This window comes from Electrona antarctica (genome assembly GCF_951216825.1).
Source record: "Electrona antarctica genome assembly, chromosome: 2".
NCBI classification, from domain to species: domain Eukaryota; kingdom Metazoa; phylum Chordata; class Actinopteri; order Myctophiformes; family Myctophidae; genus Electrona; species Electrona antarctica.
In genome coordinates this window covers 36,995,148-37,014,421 of record NC_136807.1, presented here as the reverse complement: position 1 = coordinate 37,014,421, position 19,274 = coordinate 36,995,148, and the positions used below count along the sequence as shown (strand labels likewise).

Below are 19,274 nucleotides of genomic sequence, written 5' to 3'. Positions count from 1 at the left end.
CACACACACACACACACACGTTGACATTTTGGATTCACAATGACTTTGTGACTCAGAGCATAATGGTCACCGGCTGAGACATCAGGAAGCTCTGGTGATTTGTTGTTTCTATTTTACACATAATTAACCTTTCGTCAAAAAGAACATGTAAATGTTTTGAGAACTGTTTGATCTATTGACAAGTTTCCTATGTACACACACAACCTTAATTTGTTGCTTCAGTGGATGTCAGTGAGCTGTGCCACTGTGCTGGCTGCGTGACTGTATTTAATGTCACCCTCTCTTCCTTTACTTCCTTTACCTGGAACTGTTTTATAGTGGTGTATTTGTATTTACTTTAATGTATTTCTTTATCCTGTTGGAATCTTTTACAGTTCCTCTTTTATTTTCACTTTAATCTTTCTTCTGCGTTCTTACATTGTTATTGTCCATATTCACACAATATATATACACCGTATATATATGATTATCCACATCTCATGAGTGTTATTTTTTTAAAGGCTACATAAAAGTAATTCTTATTATTGTGGCTAATGCTGTTCTTTTGAATATAAATGGAGTTGGAACAACAGATGTTCAGGAGGCGGAGGAACACACCTTGACCACACCTTCACGCCAATCTCCGCCCTCCACGCCAATCTACCTGAGCCTACTTATACCCGCCCAATACAACCCAGCATCCTCTATGCTTTTCGTATCCCACCTCCATCCCCATCACCACCTCAGGACCAGCAGCACCTCCACTGCTCCATCTCCTCCTCCCTCTCTCCTCACCTCCTCCCTTCCTCAGAGTTCCCACGGGGGGATCACGCCTTCATGTGTGCCACGGGCTGACCGCCACACGACCCCCTCCCCAAAGACTCCAGGGTCGGCGACCCCCCCGGAACCCACGCCCCGCTCCCCCCACTCTCCTCCTCATCATTCCATTCTTTCATTCAATAAAATCTTTAAACCTTCCACAATGTGTGTTCATTCCAACTAGTGAACACACTGCTGAGTTTATGCAAGGCAAGCATGGGGGAAATTACAGCAAGGCAGGCATGCTTACAGGGCTATTATAGTGGTTGAACCTGAAGGGTTATGCTTAATAGGCGTTTACAATGGTGGGATATTTCACCAAAAGTTATATCTATAAATACTACTACACGATGCACAATCCACTTCTGTGGAGCAGAAGTAGGCATAGATAACATTTAGTCATAGAATGAAGTGTTATTTTTTATTGTTGCATCATTATTTGTAGATGTGATTCACTAAGTCTATGGTGCATTTCTTTTCATTTGCAGTAGTTTAGATGTTGTGACATGCACTTTTGCAATGACCACACTTTAACATGGTGTGGGATCCTATTGTAATAGATCCTTTTTCCACTGATAAGAGAAACTGACATGTAACCCATGGCATATTTTCTAAGTATAATGCATACTGTAGACTTAACACGGTTTTAACATAACAACCTAAACATAACATGGACAATTAAGTTCCATGCACACGCCCCATTTTGCATGTTGCATTTCATTCTCTGTATGGACCCTACAATGATCAGCTCCTAAACATACTACTCAGTAATCATAAAAAATTACCCAAAACTACATTACAGCAAGGAAAGGTATCAAACACAGAAATGCACTTTATTGTTACATCACTACATCATCTCAAGTTGCAAGTATTTACAGAACATACACGTTTACTTTACAACTTTAGACGTTGGCTTTATAATATTATAGTTCAATAAACAAAATTACTTTTAGCCTATTTACTGATATCTACAGGCCACTAAAGAAATGTCAAGCTAAGGAGAGAACATTACTAGATTACTGATTATGGACACTGACCGAAATGTGGAATTAGGTCAATTCTACTCCCAATAACAAAGAAAGAAGATAGATACAAAGAAAAGGATAACTGTATGCAATGAGTGATGATGGATCCACACCTGGTCTGAGTCAAACTAATTAAACTATGGACAGAATGTGTCAACACACCATTACAATGTGCTTTTCTCTCTACCATCTTATTTCTGTGTGATGATAAATATTGTGAGAATAAAGTGATTTAAATGGAAGAATCCTGCATTAGAATCCTCTGTCATCTGTTCCACCCCTACTGTACTAAAGACAAGAACCACACAATCTGCCCAACTCAACTTTTTAACCAAAAAACAAAACCAAAAAAATATCACTTACCCCCTAACTTTAAAGCTTAAAAAGCTAGTTTATAACTTATTTTAAACTAGACAAAGTGATCTTTGTCTAGACAAAGTGAGCACAGGTATTTTGCCAGGTTAGGTAGGTTATTGTTGCCTCCTGGTGGTGCTATAACAGGCCAATGTGAAAAGGCTGGCATTTCTTCCACGGCCTAGTACTGGGAATGTGCGTGCAGAGTTTCATAGCAATCGCACACTCATGCGATTTTGTTCAAAATGGACCAATCCTGCAAACTTTGGAAGCCAATGTTAGCCAATCAGGATGGAATGAAAGATTGGACAGATCCATCTTGATCACATGACTATAAAGATACTGTGTGTACCGATTTGCAGTACACAGTACAGTAGGTAGTTTGCGGTGCTTTACTATACCAATGAAAAGTATCGCTGCCTGAACACCACATCTCCCCAGGCCATGGCTGGTTCCCACTTGGATGTGCCGTAAATATTTTGAGATCTTGGCTCAAATCACAGGTGTTAGAGTCGCACAAAAAGAGGACATAATAAAACATATGAGTTCAGTTGCAGCTTTACAGTAAATGGCACAGTTAAAGTTATTAGGGTTTCATATTCAATCTAATTATGCTTGGCTTGACTACAAATGCTATTGAGCATATCGTCTCACCGTCCATGTTGCTCTTAAATTATACCAGTATGAATAATACTGGTCTTTGGCTTTGTAGGGCAGATATATTTAAGCTGTGTTTCTTTCATTCTGGGTCTTGACCCAGGTTTAAACCTGGGTCAAGATTCATGTGTGTAGTGTTCCCAGGTGAAAAGATTTAAAAAACCCTGTGCCTTGCGACTGGTCCAGTTAGATTTATTTTCTTATATATATTTACATTGTTGACAGTAACTTCCTGCTTCACAGGAAGCTGTCCTCAGTGGAGACATAGGAGAAACCATTGAAAGCATTGTTAGAGCTGGTGCTGGCGTAGAAATCGGGCGTCCGGCTCACAGAGTTTGGAACCATCTCTCTGGTGAACTCTGGATCGATGTGCTGAGTGTCTGCTGGACCTTTCTGAAAGACAGGAAAGAGAGAGAGACACGCACACGCGCACACACACACGCACACACACACACACACACACACACACACACACACACACACACACACACACACACACACACACACACACACACACACACACACACACAAAGATTCAGCCTTGTTTATTTTGTGAGTGTGGATTCATTTATCAGCAGTGATACAACAAACTGGTAGACAGTGGACACTCTGAGACACGAGAAAAATCCAACTTACCACATTCGGGTTGTAAGGAGGAGTGATTCTTTTGTTATAAAGATCATCCCAGTTGATTGGAGAGAAAAAGACGTGGTTCTTTATTTCTAACTGAAAACAAAAGAGCAAAATATAATCATGTCCTATACCACATCCACTTTCTATCTTATCTAGTTCCAGCTTCCAATACTATGACTATAAACAATGTCAGTCAGAATATAACAAATAGACATTGTGTGTGTAGTTGTCGCTGTTGGACAGAAACTTTCCATCTCCATATTTCATCTTTTTGGTTTTGTCTTAAATGAATGCCCTATTTAAGCACATGACAGTACTGTGCAAAAATAACGAGCTTGTAGACAACATTGCAAACTGTATTCCCAGGCAAACATAATAATGCGGAAATTTGCTCTTCAGATGTCAAGGTCTCACTTTTCAATGCATTTTGTACACTGTTGTATACTGCATGCTCACCTAACTATAGAGCCTACATCATGCAAAAACTAAAGGTTGCATACAATGATGCTTTGCGGTTGCTGTTGAGGCCGGGTAGTAGCAAGATGGCACCTGTCAAGCGCTTTGAAACTTAATATACAATTTCAAGTGTCGTTTAGAAGAGTCTGACAACTGTGTTATTGTGATTTTAATCAACCCTGTGAAGAGTTCTAATCGGTTCTCTTCCATGATTTGGCGAAACTGGCGCAATAGCTTCTACAGACTGTGAGATTATGTGGGCTGGCTTTAGGTTGAACTGATTTTTATGTTTTTCCTTTTTCTTATTTATTGATTGTGTATTTGTCTTCTGGTATGTGATATGGACCTTAAGTCTGAAATAAAGATTGAATTGAATTGTGGATCCTTTTTGGGGAGAGGGGGATTTTTGAAGATCTTTGCCTAAAATAGGGACGTAAGGGTTCAAACAATGAAAAGCAATAACAAGAGCTTGTGACAAAATAATAACTAGATTTGATCCATTGAAACAAGTTCTTTTATCCATTTCCTGCAAAGGAATATAGGCAACTACGCCGCATATGAGACACTCACAAAGTCAGCGATGGCCCCGAGGCGTCTGTGCTGGTCCTTCTGAAGGAGGCCCACGAGGAGAGAACACACAGCATCAGACTTCCCTGGAGGAATCGGCAGAGGCTTGTGGAGGATGCCATCATACATTTCACCAACATCACGGCTGTAGAATGGAGGCTGGAGAGGGAGGTGAAAACATATTATTACCGCTATTTAACACCCTGAGGAAGGTGCAATGCGTAAAAGAGCAACAATATGCAACAATATTGAATCAAATGTATTTTCTACAAAATATAACATACCATACTGCATATCATTTAAAATATAACATACCAGACTGCATATCATTTAAATATAACATACCAGACTGCATATCATTTAAATATAACATACCAGACTGCATATCATTTCGTAGAGCACAGCTCCCAGACACCACCAATCTACTGTCCTGTCATACGGTTCCTTACGCAGAACCTCTGGAGCCAGGTACTATGAAGAAGGTGGTAAAGGAGAACATGAGAGAAAAAGAAGAAATCAAATGAAGGAATAGGTAAACGTGTTAATTATTGACCTTCTAGGGAAAGATCCTGATTACTCAACAATGTGTATTTCAGTACACACAGTTTTTCATAATGGAGACAGTGGCATGATTTGAGGAATTTTGTTCAAAACGGACCAATCCTGCAAACTTTGGAAGCCAATTGGGATGGAACATATAGAAAATGGGACAGATCTGTGTTGATCAGATGACTACAGAGATACTGTGTACCGATTTGTGTTGCTCTTACGTATGAGATGTTTGGTGAAGCCAAAGAAATTATGATATGTTTGTGTTATGTACGGTGTCATTTCCTCACCTCTGGGGTCCCACAGAAAGTCGAGGTTGTGGTCTCTGGCTCCACACCTTCTTTGCACAGTCCAAAGTCTGTCAAAACAATATGGCCCTGCAAAATATATAAATATAAGTGCTTTCACATAATTTTCACATAACATGTTCCAGATAAACAGATTTGTCCAAATATGTTTTAGCAAAATATTTAATCTCGCCTCAGCTATGGCAAACTTACTTTTGAGTCTAAGAGAATATTCTCTGGTTTCAGATCTCTGCAATAGACAAAATAACAGGGTTATCAAGCCATAAAAGTACATTTTAGTTTGACAATAACAGTTGTTCTGTTTGGTTGTATATTGACTCAAAATGTGTGTGCATGTTTGACCTGTAAACGATGTTAAGCGAATGGAGGTAGCCGATGGCGCTGGCTACCTCAGCAGCGTAGAACCTCGCTCTGGGCTCTGAGAAACACCTCTCTCTTTGGAGGTGGAAGAACAACTGGAAGATATAAGGAGTGACAGAGACAAAGAGAATAGACATGAAGGTGTGGAAAAGAAGCCAGTGATGGAGAGACAGGGCAAAGTGACAGCATGACGATGACCAAAGAGACCATGAGAAGGAAAGAAGAGCAAGAGGGAAGCTAATTAAAATAGTTATAGCACAATGACAACATTGTTTTTAAGGCCAACCCAGAAGTTACCTCCATCATGGGTTTCTACCACAGATTTTATGCATTGGATTGGATTTTAGATAAATATACCCTGTAGCAAACTTATTATAGGCTTATATGATATCCACACATTAAGTTCAACAAGATCATCTCCACAAACCAACACACTTTTCATGATTTCTGAACAACACATCATCATCATCATCATTTTTCGACCGCGGTCGAGATCATGGATTCCACAATGCTACGCCAGACTTCCCGGTCCTTCATTGCCACCCCCAGTTCCTGCCTACTGAAGCACCAGTCCTTCATTGCCACCCAGTTCCTGCCTACTGAAGCATGTGTCCCTAGCGATGACATCAGGGAACGACAGCTTTCTACCTCTGGTCCGCCCTGAGGCAGGACTCCAGAGAAGAAGGGAAGATATAACCTCATTGTCAGCTCTGTAGCAGTGGCCGGCAAACTGCGCTCTTCTGGATCGGACCAGTTAAGAAACACGGGGAAGGTTGCCGTATATTAGATTAGTCGATGGGTGGCTCTTCCAATTTTGCGCTCTCATTAGAAGGCGGGTGTAAGTGCCATCCAACCAATTCTCTTGTTTCTTTGAAAGTGTCCATGTCTCGGAGCCATAGAGTGGGCAGGAGAACCTATTACAAACTCACTACACACTGTAGTACTCTATTACCAGTGTTGCATTGGACACTATGTTAATCAGCACGTCGCTTAACCCCGACCCTACAGGAGTTATCAGGTCACCCGATGGGCTTATTCAGGCTTATTCCTATGTTAAGCCTTTGTAAACTTTGTTTGTTGGTGTGAAATTATCAAATTAAGGTTGGTTTTAATCAGTGCATGTGCGTGTGCGTGTGTGTGCATGTGTGTGTGTGTGTGTGTGACTGTGTGTGTGTGTGTGTGTGTGTGTGTGTGTGTGTGTGTGTGTGTGTGTGTGTGTGTGTGTGCGCGCGCGCGCATGTGCATGTGTGTGTGTATGACTGTGTGTGTGTGTGTGTGTGTGTGTGTGTGTGTGTGTGTGTGTGTGTGTGTGTGTGTGTGTGTGTGTGTGTGTGTGTGTGCGCATGCTCCTAAACAATCTTAGGGTGGACGGCGTGATGCTGCGTGCAATGACCAATGTCTATTACTCCCTTTTCACACTAGGAAGAATAGTTCCAATATTTATACAGAATATTAAAATAAATGTAACAATTCAAAGCCTTGGATATGGTGGTGCAGTAACAGATTGTCAGCACACAGTAGTACAACAGGGCCTCTATGGTTGGAAACAAGCCACTAGTGGGGTAATATTGGTAACAAGCCAATGCAGCTTGGCTGATTGAACATAAAGGATTACTTATTAGGAACATTGTTACAGTCCAGCCTGCTGTGTCCTACCACAGCTGAACTACAGGAAAGCACATTGCATGTGAATAGGCTGAATACATAACAGAAAGCAACTCAGAGAGCCAAATCAGGAGTCTCAGCCATAGTTCACTTCAATCCAGAACAGGATGAAAGTACATTTGAACATGCTTTATTCAAATCATCATTAAAGTACACTGGCACACACTTCGAGAGACACACTGGCAAGACATCTGAAATGAAGGCCTCTCTCCAGTACTATTACGATTATCAGGTCTGATAAATATATTAACTCAGGTGGGGAGGTTATATAATCAATGACAACTAAAAGGATCAATATACATGTATTTTAACAAAAAAAACTATCAGACCTGGCTTCAACTAATCAACTACTTCCTTCTCTAGCAGTATATTTTCTGTCCCTACTGCTAAGCATTCGTTTAAATTGAATTGAGGAATGAAATGGGGTGAGTGAATGTGTTTTGGGATTAAGATCTCATTTATTGCTTAGAGATTATCTCAGACGTGTTAGTTTTGGAAGGACTTATTGTTCCACTCAGCAACAACTTAATTACCTCCATGGTAATATAAAAGTTAATAATTTAGATATCCTATTTTATTTGACAAAATCCAAGTGTGTGTGCGTGCGTGCGTGCGTGTGTGTGTGTGTGCGTGCACGTCTATTGAACTCTACTGTCATCTATATTAACTTCCAATTCTGTCAGATTCAGGCACAGATGATGTGTGTGCACTGCTGTACCTCTCCTCCGTTAACGTAGTCGAGGACAAAGTAAAGCTTCTCTGGGGTCTGGAATGAGTAATGGAGTCCCACCAGGAATGGGTGCTGCAGACTCTTCAACAGCACGTTCCTCTCTGCCATTATGTTCTTTTGCTACAGGGGGAGAAGGAGTGGTTGATCAGCACAAAGTCATATTCGGAGTGATCATTTAGATCTAATCACTGTAAGACCTATATTCCAAAAATGGAATGGATGTTATTTTGTCTATGTCACCAGACGTTTTATTTTTTAAATCGCGTTATTGTTTCTGTAATTACATTATATTTATATATATATTTATATATATATTATACTGTATTTATATATATTTAACATTCCTGAAAACCTTGAAACGTTCTCCTATAATTACATAATGTTAGTAAGTCCTACTACCCAAAGTGGGTGTGTGTGTGTGTGTGTTTATGTGTGTGTGTGTGTGTGTGGGGGGGGGGGGGGCATAATGAGATGACCCATATTTACTTTTTACAGAATCAAGCTGTATAGATACACAATTGAATCCTCCTAAACAGGTCATTGACTGCAGGAGCTTGTCCTCAATTCCTCTCTTTTCACTTTGAATGCCAAAGTAGAAGAGAGGCAGCGGTAATGGCTTGGCCAGGCACCAGATCCCAAAGTCCACCGTTATCATAGAGTATAATACTCTTTGACCTTTAGAGAACTAATCACAGACGATGCAGAACGGAAGAAAGAAAAGGCAGATAAATATGGAGTGAGAGGGAGGGTGTTACAGGGAGAAAGAGTCGTCTAAGAGAAGTAGACAAGGAGATAGGTTGGATGGAGAGCTACTGACGAAGGTGCTGCAAGAACAGTGGAAAGACAAGACCAACAAGTATAGAACATTTAAGAGAATAAGGATCATAAGGGAGCTGATGAGAAGAAGGGAGATTTATGGGAATCACAAGAGTAGGGAGTACGATTGATGGTGGGATGAAGAAGAAAGGAGGAGACAAAGCATTAAATCAGTTGATGTACGGTGAACAAAAATAAACCACATCTGTTTCTCCCTGTGTCATCACATGATTACCACCATCAGCTTAGGACGAGCAGACAAGGAACAATTACATTTTGACCTGGCAGCAGGTAGTCAGAAACCTGACAGAAAGACTTCAGGGATATGAATGGTGTTTCATTGTATGTTGCATACAGCTGTATATGGAACTGTTCCACTTCATTGTGTTTTGCCTTTTTATGTTATGAATTTACACTTACATCAATTCTCTCTCTCTTTTTCTTAATCAATTTAGGGTTGTTTGCGTTCCACTTCCATTTTTATTAATTTATTTAATTATCATCATTATTATTATTATTATTATTATTATTATTATTATTATTATTATTATTATTATTATTATTATTATTATTATTATTGGGAATTTACAGGCGTAGACAATTCTAGTTCATGAAAAGCAGCATTTTGACCAGAAAGCATTATTCAGGGCATTATAGTAGTCGACTGTTCTAACATTTACATCTAACAAACTGGAGACAGAAATGTGCAAAATGACACACGTATCTGTCAAGAGTAAAAGCACAGAGAGGATGATAGTCAAATAACACTTCAACTTGAGTTGACCCATGATCCAATACCACTCTCTCTACACTGTTGGCATACTGCCTCTCAAACAGGAGAAAGCACTTCCAATTAAAGGCCTGATTTGACAGCAGATTAGAGGATTTGGATACAAGTGTTTGTGGTTCAGTCAGGTACTCCACAATGGAAGGTGTTAAATGTATTGTTGCAGCGTATTTGTACAGCTTATGTACAGTTTGAGTACAAAGATCAGAACAAGTTGTAGATTAGATAAGATTGTGATCATAACCATAATATCTGTCACTTTCTACAGGCAGCGCTATTGCTTTACTGCAGCATTGGCACAGGAATATAATACACACACCAATGAGTTATTAATTTCAGTGCATTGTATTATGCTGAATTAATCTTTGTGCAAATTCGCAGTTCCCAGACTTGTCACATCCTTGCCATTTTTCATATCCACATAACTATTCTATACTATACATTTGAATTATTATCAACAATTCTTTCCATGAGGTCTTGAGGATCTGAAAATACATTTGTATTTTGAATGCACTATATCAAGTTACTGACTCTGTATGAACTGTTATGGTTAGGGTTTATCTACAGTAGGTCCTAGATAGACAGAGATAAACAGTTACTGACTCTGTATGAACTGTTATGGTTAGGGTTTATCTACAGTAGGTCCTACAGTAGATAGACAGAGATAAACAGTTCACACAGAGTCAGTAACTTGCATAAAAACGATTCCTTGGGGTTATGGTTATAATAGGTGGGATTTATTATTGAAAGCTCCGTCTGCAAGTATGATTAGTAAACTTTGCTTCTGAAAGAAATGAAGATTGGAGGCAAAGAGAAGAGAAGAGAAGAGAAGAGAAGAGAAGAGAAGAGAAGAGAAGAGAAGAGAAGAGAAGAGAAGAGAAGAGAAGAGAAGAGAAGAGAAGCATAACCCACCTCTTTTTTCTTCAGGATGACTTTCTTCTGCAGGACTTTCACGGCATAGAATGTTTTGTCGACTTTATGTTTGGCAAGCAGGACCTGCATGGAAGCATGTTACCAGTTTGTTTAGTACACACTCAGAACCACCACTTTGTCACACCATTATCTAGATGTTACATCGAATCCCTATGTGAAAACACACACACACACACACACACACACACACACGCACGCGCACACGCACACGCGCACGCGCACACACACGCACACACACACGTCACACACACACACACACACACACACACACACACACACACACACACACACACACACACACACACACACACACACACACACACACACACACACACACAGGTCTATGTGATCTGTGGAAAAGGATGATACTGAGAAATCTGAGATCTTTGTTGATAGAAATAAAACATGAAAACAGGTATATCTTGATGATAAAAGATACTTCTTATTTAGAGATACAAATCTGCAGAGTGGACCAAGGGATGTTATGGGAAGTACAACATGAGTTGTCAGGATTGTCTCTTCGTGTGGCCCGCTGCCATGTCATTTCCTAATATTTTGCCATTCCATCCTCTGACGTCAAGGTAACCCAAGCAGATCTGAGCAGACTCTAAAGTTAATGATTTATGAAGTAGCATGGCTCATTTGGACCAGACAGTCGTCAGCAGATGCTCTCTCCCTCTGACCCGGTCTACAGTGTCTACTATCTGTTCGTCTGTCTGTCCAATTCAATTCAAAGGAGCTTTATTGGCATGAGAAAACGTACGTGACATCATCGATGGTGAATCCAAGCTAATAGAAACGGCAGGATTTCTTTTCCTGAAAAGTTGCAATGCAAAAGTTGAAGCCATCGTTCTCACGATAATACAAATCTAAATATATTTTAAAACAAATCTTGTTTAAAAATAAATCTGCCTAATGATGATGTCACTGGTGGACGGGTGTCCGAACTGCCCAAAGCCCTCCTATGAGACACAGACTGAGTAGGAAAAAATGGTGGTGTTTTATCATGAACATTAGTGAGGACCAATTATATGAAGAGATGTTGAAAAGTGGTGAAGTGGTCCTTTAAGTTAATGTTTTCCATAGTTTTGGATCAGTTACAGTGCTCAAGTATTCTGCTACTGTGTATTCTCTGTTTAGAGCTAAATAGCATTCCATTTTGTTCTGGTTTTGGGTAGATATTTTCCAGTGTGTGTTTTCTTATGATTTGGTGTAGTCCCGTTTGTTTTCTGTCTGGTGGTTGTGCTTCAGTGCTTGTGTTAGTCCCAGAACTAGCTGGCTCAGGGGACATCTTTTTTTTTCTCTCACCTTTTTGTGGAGCGTGTCTGGTTGACTTTCCTTGCTCTCTTTTGGGTTTTGATAATTAGTGGGTATCGTCGTATCGTATCGTATTTGTTTATTTGGTTGTCAATTATAGCCTGGCCCCAGCCCTGAATCGCTAGCCACACCCATTAAAACATATGTTCTGGCGATTCAGTGAAACAAAATGAAAATTCAGACTGAGTGTCAGGCTATGTCAATTAGGCTGTTGAGGGTGAAAATATGGTCTGTTGTACGATAGTTTGGTCTCTCTCTTCTCTCTTTCTCAGTTTGTCTGTGGCGTGCCTGCCATTCTCTGTCTGTCTCTCTCTGACCTGTCTAGCCCTTCACTTCTAGAGCAGCTCATTATGCCTTCTTCTTTCTCTCACATTTTGTCTTGTTCTCGTTCGAAATGTTCCTACAATGTACTGTATGTCTATAGCTGTTATTTGTACTGTATGTCTCTCTCCTTACCTTCCCAAATGTTCCTTTTCCAATGACAGCCAAGAAGTCAAAGTCAGTGGGCTTGGCACTGAAATTATAAATATGCATTACACATTATTACACATACATATGTACGTACAGTCGTACATAGTGTACATGTATGCATACATGTGTATTTTGTCGTTACAAATTAAGTGCTTAAATGCATAGTTGAAAATAAATGAAATCCCCACACCAGTAGATGCCCCAGTTTTAAAAATGCATTGGTGGTAAAGTTCCTTAACAATGCATTAGTCATCATCGACAATAATCCCTCGCCGTGGGACCATTCCCCGTTAAGTATGGACAAATCAACCTCTGGTTACGATTGGATACTAAAGTGACATGAGACACAGTATGTACAGTATTTGTTGAATAAAAAGCAGAGTTACTGACTGTGGATTGGCTGAAGGTCCCAGGTTGACCTCATCACCAGAGGTGGAGGATGATGAACGAAGCTGAGGATACACATCAGATACACGTCAAACGGGGAAGCATTCATTCATTAAGTGAAACTGACTATAGGGACATTATAACAATGACATAAACAATAGATATATATTTTTTAGGGATGTCCCGATACACTTTTTTCGTTCCCGATCCGATCCCGATACCACAATTTCTGTGGTTACCGATACCGATACCGAATTCCGATACCAGAGAATAATATTTATAATAATAAAAAAGAAAATTACTTATTTTATCTGATGTTGTTAATAGCAGACTAACTCAAATGTGCACTTGCAGTTTGGGCAACTCCAAAGCAAACTCCACATGCCAACATTGTATTTACCTGCCATAGTGTCCCTGTGTCGGATCGGTGGTTAGACTGGCATATTCGCCGATACCGATATGACCAAATAAGGGCCAATACCGATACTTTTCCGATACCGATACAGTATCGGGACATCTCTAATATTTTTGTAATGATTTATTCTGTATACATATAACTGTACACAGTAGAATCCTCAGTGCTAATGTAAGAGGTACGTACCAGAGTTAAATTACGACAGAATATTTTACATTGTATAAATGCATACTTTATTCTATATGAAATATAGAATAATAATAATATATTCTATATTACTTTTATACTTGTCACATTTAGCATCCCCAGTTGATTTAAACAATGCCATTAATGTCATGTATGATGGCCTACAGCCCTACACAGTAAAATACTCTCAGTAAAATGTACCCTTTTGTAACCAGTGACAAATGTCATGAAATTGACAGGTTGAGTCCGTTTGCATTTGTTTTTCTTTTGTTTTGTTTTTAGAGTTAGTTTTAGTTGAGAGTTAGAGTTAGTTGAACATTTCTGGTACCAGGTAGGTCTCTTATCATGGCACATAGACCAGGAATTACAGGCTGGAATTATGTTCTTATCCCAAATGAATTACAGGAGCGAGATCAGAGTAAGCAGGGTAAGCATGAACCTTTAATTAATCGACAAACACAAAATATAAATGCATCATTTACCAAATAGAAATGTTGCTCGACTACACTTTTTTCACTGAGGAAAACTAAATTAAAAACTAGACTAAAATGTTATTGGGAGTAGTGGAGAAGAAATCCAGTAGAACTAAAAGACATATCTTTTTTTTTGTTGCGTCCTGCTACGACTTTCAGCATGCAACCTAGTGTAAAATCAGGCATTATAACGCCATCAAGGTCCGCCAAAATACTTTTTAGTCTACAAAATCAACTGTAGATTTCAACTAAAATCTTATGATAATTAGTCGACTAAAAGTTAAACATTTCAGATGACATAAATGTGACTAAAACTAAATTAAATTTTAATCAAAAGACTATGACTAAATTGTCAAAATGAACATTGTAAGAGATGCCACTCACATTACTGTGTGCCATGGTTATGGTCCATACCGTGCCCACTACCAACACTACATCAGTGTCTCATAGATCTGTCAGAGAAGAGAAGAGATATTCATCCAAACTGTAAAGAAAACTCTTGTGAGAGAAATAAGCCAACCCACCTCCAAAAACAAATCAAATCTCGCGAGAGAAATAAGCCAAATTTCATCTCGAAAAACAAGCCAAAACAAGCCCAAATATATGCTCACACCCACACACATATATATCTCCGTCTGTGTTCACCGCGGCATCATAACATAACATATTTCACATGTATGTGTGGGGGAGGGAGTTATGTTTTAACAACACGCTTCATTGGTAGCATAATGAGGGAGGTGTGTGTGTGTATGTGTGCGTGTGTGTGTGTGTGTGTGTGTGTGTGTGTGTGTGTGTGTGTGTGTGTGTGCGCGCGCGCACACACAGAGATTCATGGGAGGGCTGAATGTCACTGACAAGCCAGCAGACTGTCTGTCACTCAATGTGATTCAAACTCTGCCAAACCTACAAAGAATGATAGTAGATCATTCTCAATAAACGCATCAAAGAAAAAACGCAAACTGCAACACGCAAGTCTGAAAAAAACCCAAGCCCAAAGTCGCGGTAAATAAGTGGACTTGGCAACCCTGTTCAAAATATGCTGCTGGTCCCCCTATGCCAACATGATGTAGACTAGAGGAACTGGTAGTTCTGGTTTGGAACACTTTAGCAGGAACATTAGGTGCAGTGAAGGACATTGTGTGTGTGTGTGTGTGTGTGTGTGTGTGTGTGTGCGTGTGTGTGCGTGTGCGTGTGCGTGTGTGTGTGTGTGTGTGTGTGTGTGTGTGTGTGCACGTGTTTTAGGGTGAGAGTCCTGTATCAGTGTTTACATTGAAAATATTCTTTTGCCATTCTAGCATCCATCAACATGTGCGGCCGGGAAGTAGTCACAAAACACACACACACACACACACACACACACACACACACACACACACACACACACACACACACACACACACACACACACACACACACACACACACACACGAAGATCCGTTAACACTTTACTTAAAGGTCGGGTCTATATTGCATTACAATCACATTTATAATGCTTCATAATGCACTAATAAGGCACTAGCTATGAATGTTTATAATCATGTGACAACTTATAACAATATAAGTAAGTTAGGTATAAAGTGTGTTATAAATGTATATGCATTATTATAAATCTTTATGCTTTATGCTAGATCCTTTCATTTTAATTCTATAGTAGGTCTGCACATCCAGCTAGGCATCAAAACAGTAGGTGAAATGAATCTGGTTCAAGATAAGTTTTACAACCACGTTTAGGTCGTGTAGACTTTCCTGTGTGATTCACACAGGCTGACAACATCACCAAAGTTACAGAAAACCAATCAGAACCAATGTGGGTGTGATCATCAAAACATCAAAATTCTATTCTATTCTATATGACACATGAGGATCACAGCAGAAGAGAGTAAATGGTGCATATGGCGCCTTCATCCAACGTTACACAAGCATCAAGAGCAGCACCACCAGACTCTTGAACAGTTTCTATTTGTCGACAATTAGACTGCTGAACAAGAACTAGGTCTGGTGGCACCGTGGCACTGCACAGACTGAACTGAATTTGTCTCTTGTTTTAGTAGAGACTCCTTTATATATACACGTAGGCTACATCAACTATTATTTATTTTTTGTATACATATTGTATCATGTAGATTAGTTTATGTACTAAGCACGTTATGTTTTTCTCTCTATCTTTTAATTGCAATGATGAGCCTGCACCACCAAGAATTTCACCCATGTTACTTGTAATATGATGTGACAATAAAGATTGATTCTGATTCTAGATTGTTCACCCATTCACACACACACACACACACACACACACACACACACACACACACACACACACACACACACACACACACACACACACACGCACACACACACACACACACATTCATACACCGATGGCGGAGGAAACCATGCAAGGCACCAACCTGCTCATCGGGAGCAATTAGGGGTTCAGCGTCTTGCTCAAGGACACTGGAGCCCGGGATCAAACTGGGAACCTTCTGGTTCTCAAGCGTCTCTACCTCCTGAGCCACTGCCGCCCCAGACTGACACATGATATGAGGATTACAGCAGAAGAAAGTGACAGAAAAGAGTGATGGTGCGTTCACATTCACACAGGCAAATGAAAAAGATACAAAGATGCAAAGCTACACAGCGTATTTGTAGCTTTGTATCTTTGTAGCTGAAGTTGAAACCAGTACAAGGTTTTAATAACTTTGTAGCTTTGAAGCTTTTGCAGCAAACAAACGTCGGACGTATCTTTGTATCTACATATTGCTGGCTTCCACTGAAAATGAATGGTAGACTGTATCTTTGCATCTGCCGTGTGAACGCAGCATAACACTAACACATGACATGAGGGTTACAGCACTAGAGATAGTGACACAATGACATGAGGGTTTTAGGACCCTCTCGACAACAAGATACGGTATCTCAAGGGTTATAGTACTATTCCTAAAAAAAATGCAATGAAGGTTACAGCAGAAGAGGCTGACATGACATGAGGGTTACAACCTACTAGAGAATGACACATGACAAGAGGGTTACAACTAACAGCACTAGTTATAAGACTATCTATCTATCTATCTATCTATCTATCTATCTATCTATCTATCTATCTATCTATCTATCTATCTATCTATCTATCTATCTATCTATCTATCACAGTTATAGCAGTTATAAGAAGACAGTTATAAGAAGTATTCGCCTTTGCAGCAGAGTGACACATGAGGGTTAATTACAGTACTAGAGAGTGATACATGACATGAGGGTTTTAGGGCCCTCTCAAAAACGAGATACTGTATCTCAAGGGGTAATTCCTAATAAATTAATTTCAATGATGATTACAGCAGAAAGAGGGTGACACATGACATGAGGGTTACGATCGGTAGAGAGAGAGCGACACATGGGGGTCAAAGCAGCATACTATGCTATGAACAGTGTACCAAACCGTGGAATAATAATGCCCCTTCAAGATAGATAGATAGAATAGATAGATAGATAGATAGATTTTATCTATTTTATCCTTTATTTATTGATTGATATCACAAAGTTAATGAATTTGTCATGGTTGGGGCAAAGTTGAGTAAAGTAAAATAAAAATGGATTAAAAAAAAAAGTTAACAGGTTTTACCACAATGACAAACCCCTTTTCATATACCAGCTCGAACGCTGTCAATGTGTTTTCAGAAGTAAGCTACACGCCCCAAAATGTATGGTGTGCTATATCTGTCACGGCTTATAGATTATATAAGGAGATATGCCTTGTCTTAATGACTTCTGGTAGAGTATAAGGGTACAGTACAGTACATGTAGTACATACACCATACAGGTACAGCAGTAGACCTATAATAGCACACACGCACGCACGCGCGCGCGCGCGCGCACACACACACACACACACACACACACACACACACACACACACACACACACACTCTGGCATTTACAACACAATGTTTAGCTCCTGTGAAGTTGTGAACTCACTTCCAACACTACTTCTTAGAAATATAAGACGACAGGCACTTGCTCTGATTCACAACAAAAATAAGTTGTATACAATGGATAATAACAATAGGCCTATCAATTAAATTAAAATGTGTCTCAGCATCAGACATTGCCCGACTACATTTGATTTTCTTCTGAGAACTGTATTCAATAGTATTCAATCAATCAATCAACAGGGTTCTGTCAGAGCCTGCAAATGTGTCCAGTGAGTGACTATAGCATGTTCTGTATCAACAACCGTTTTTCTATATTTCGCTCAACAAAGCAAAACAAAAAAGTAATCTCACCTGTCGCAAGTTAAATGAGCGGTATTAAACAGTTCACAGCAGCTCAGAGTTCATTCAGTCTCAATGAGAATATTCACTTTCTTCTCCTGTATCGTAGTGAGTGGACGTCGCTGATTTGTGGACAATTACAATGACACCACGGCACGAATAACTTTAGTGAGAAAAGTGTGAAGACTGAAGAGAAAACTTAGAGAAAGCGGACTCTGGCCACTTGTCTTGGAGGACTCTATTGGTAGGAGGTTAGCCTACGTCAGGAGCGGTGAATCATTGATAACCAAGGATAACAGGGAACACCAAAAGGGGCGGTGAAGCAGGTAAATTCACTGTTTCCCAAACAGTGGGTCGGGACCGATTTGTGGGTCACGGACAAACTTTTATGGGTCCGTATGGGTCAACTAAAACATTTTTTTTTTAAATAATTTCATAAATTGTAAAACAACAAACAAACTAATCTAAATAATTCTAAAGAAATAATAATATATATATATATATATATATATATATATATATATTATAGTGCTCTTTGTAGTTTTGTAGATCTTCTATTTTCACTAGCTCTGGTCCATAGCCTTACTGCTCTTGCTGCCGTTGCATTGAGCTATATTTTCACTGTTTGGGTCCCGTCCCGAGCAATTGTCAAATCTCTCTTTTTGGGTCTTGATCAGAAAGGTTTGGGAACCAAATTAATCCAACATTTGCCAATCATAATACTGCTTGCCTTCACAATAAAAGTGGTAGTACATTTAATTTAAAACAAGAATCTATATATTTAATTTAAATCTGAAGTGTGGCCCTCATATCAAGGGATGAAAAGGCAGAACCACTAAAGCTACTGCCTCAGGACTGTTACTTGTTGTGTCAAACATTTACCAAACAACCAAGAGGACACTTTCATTCTTGGATGGGCTTGGTTGGGTCTTATAGGTTATCAGTGGAGTGTATTGCTACAGCGTGTGAAGTAGAATAACAAGATAAGCAGTCAATGGAGAAGGGCGTGCAAAAGTTGTCACCACTACAGTCAACTGTTGACGACAATAATAGGCGATAGGGGGATGTGATATAAGCAGAGTAAACCAGAGTGGTTTATAGTCAATATTAGGCCTACAATAC

The 19,274-nt window shown here is 39.6% G+C and overlaps 1 protein-coding gene across 1 annotated transcript; it reads right to left on the bottom strand.

Moving 5' to 3' along the window:
• Positions 1–2,097: 2,097 nt before the first annotated feature.
• sgk2a (serum/glucocorticoid regulated kinase 2a) lies at positions 2,098–18,383 on the bottom strand. Its single transcript, XM_079492398.1, has 13 exons — positions 18,165–18,383; positions 14,272–14,339; positions 12,817–12,878; positions 12,412–12,469; positions 10,618–10,701; positions 8,091–8,222; positions 5,690–5,802; positions 5,540–5,576; positions 5,330–5,416; positions 4,866–4,961; positions 4,494–4,649; positions 3,471–3,560; positions 2,098–3,227 (listed from the first exon to the last, which is right to left on the bottom strand). The coding sequence occupies exons 2-13, from the start codon at positions 14,284–14,286 to the stop codon at positions 3,072–3,074; spliced, it is 1,086 nt and encodes a 361-aa protein (XP_079348524.1). The 5' UTR covers positions 14,287–14,339; positions 18,165–18,383; the 3' UTR covers positions 2,098–3,071.
• Between the last annotated feature and the right edge of the window lie 891 nt (positions 18,384–19,274).

Excerpts from the sequence above, each read along its gene's own strand:
- sgk2a (XM_079492398.1), bottom strand. Across the intron at positions 8,223-10,617 it reads TCATCCTGAAGAAAAAAGAG|CAAAAGAACATAATGGCAGA; the intron begins GTGGGTTATGCT and ends CTCCCCCTGTAG. Across the intron at positions 5,417-5,539 it reads ATATTCTCTTAGACTCAAAA|GGCCATATTGTTTTGACAGA; the intron begins GTAAGTTTGCCA and ends TATATTTTGCAG.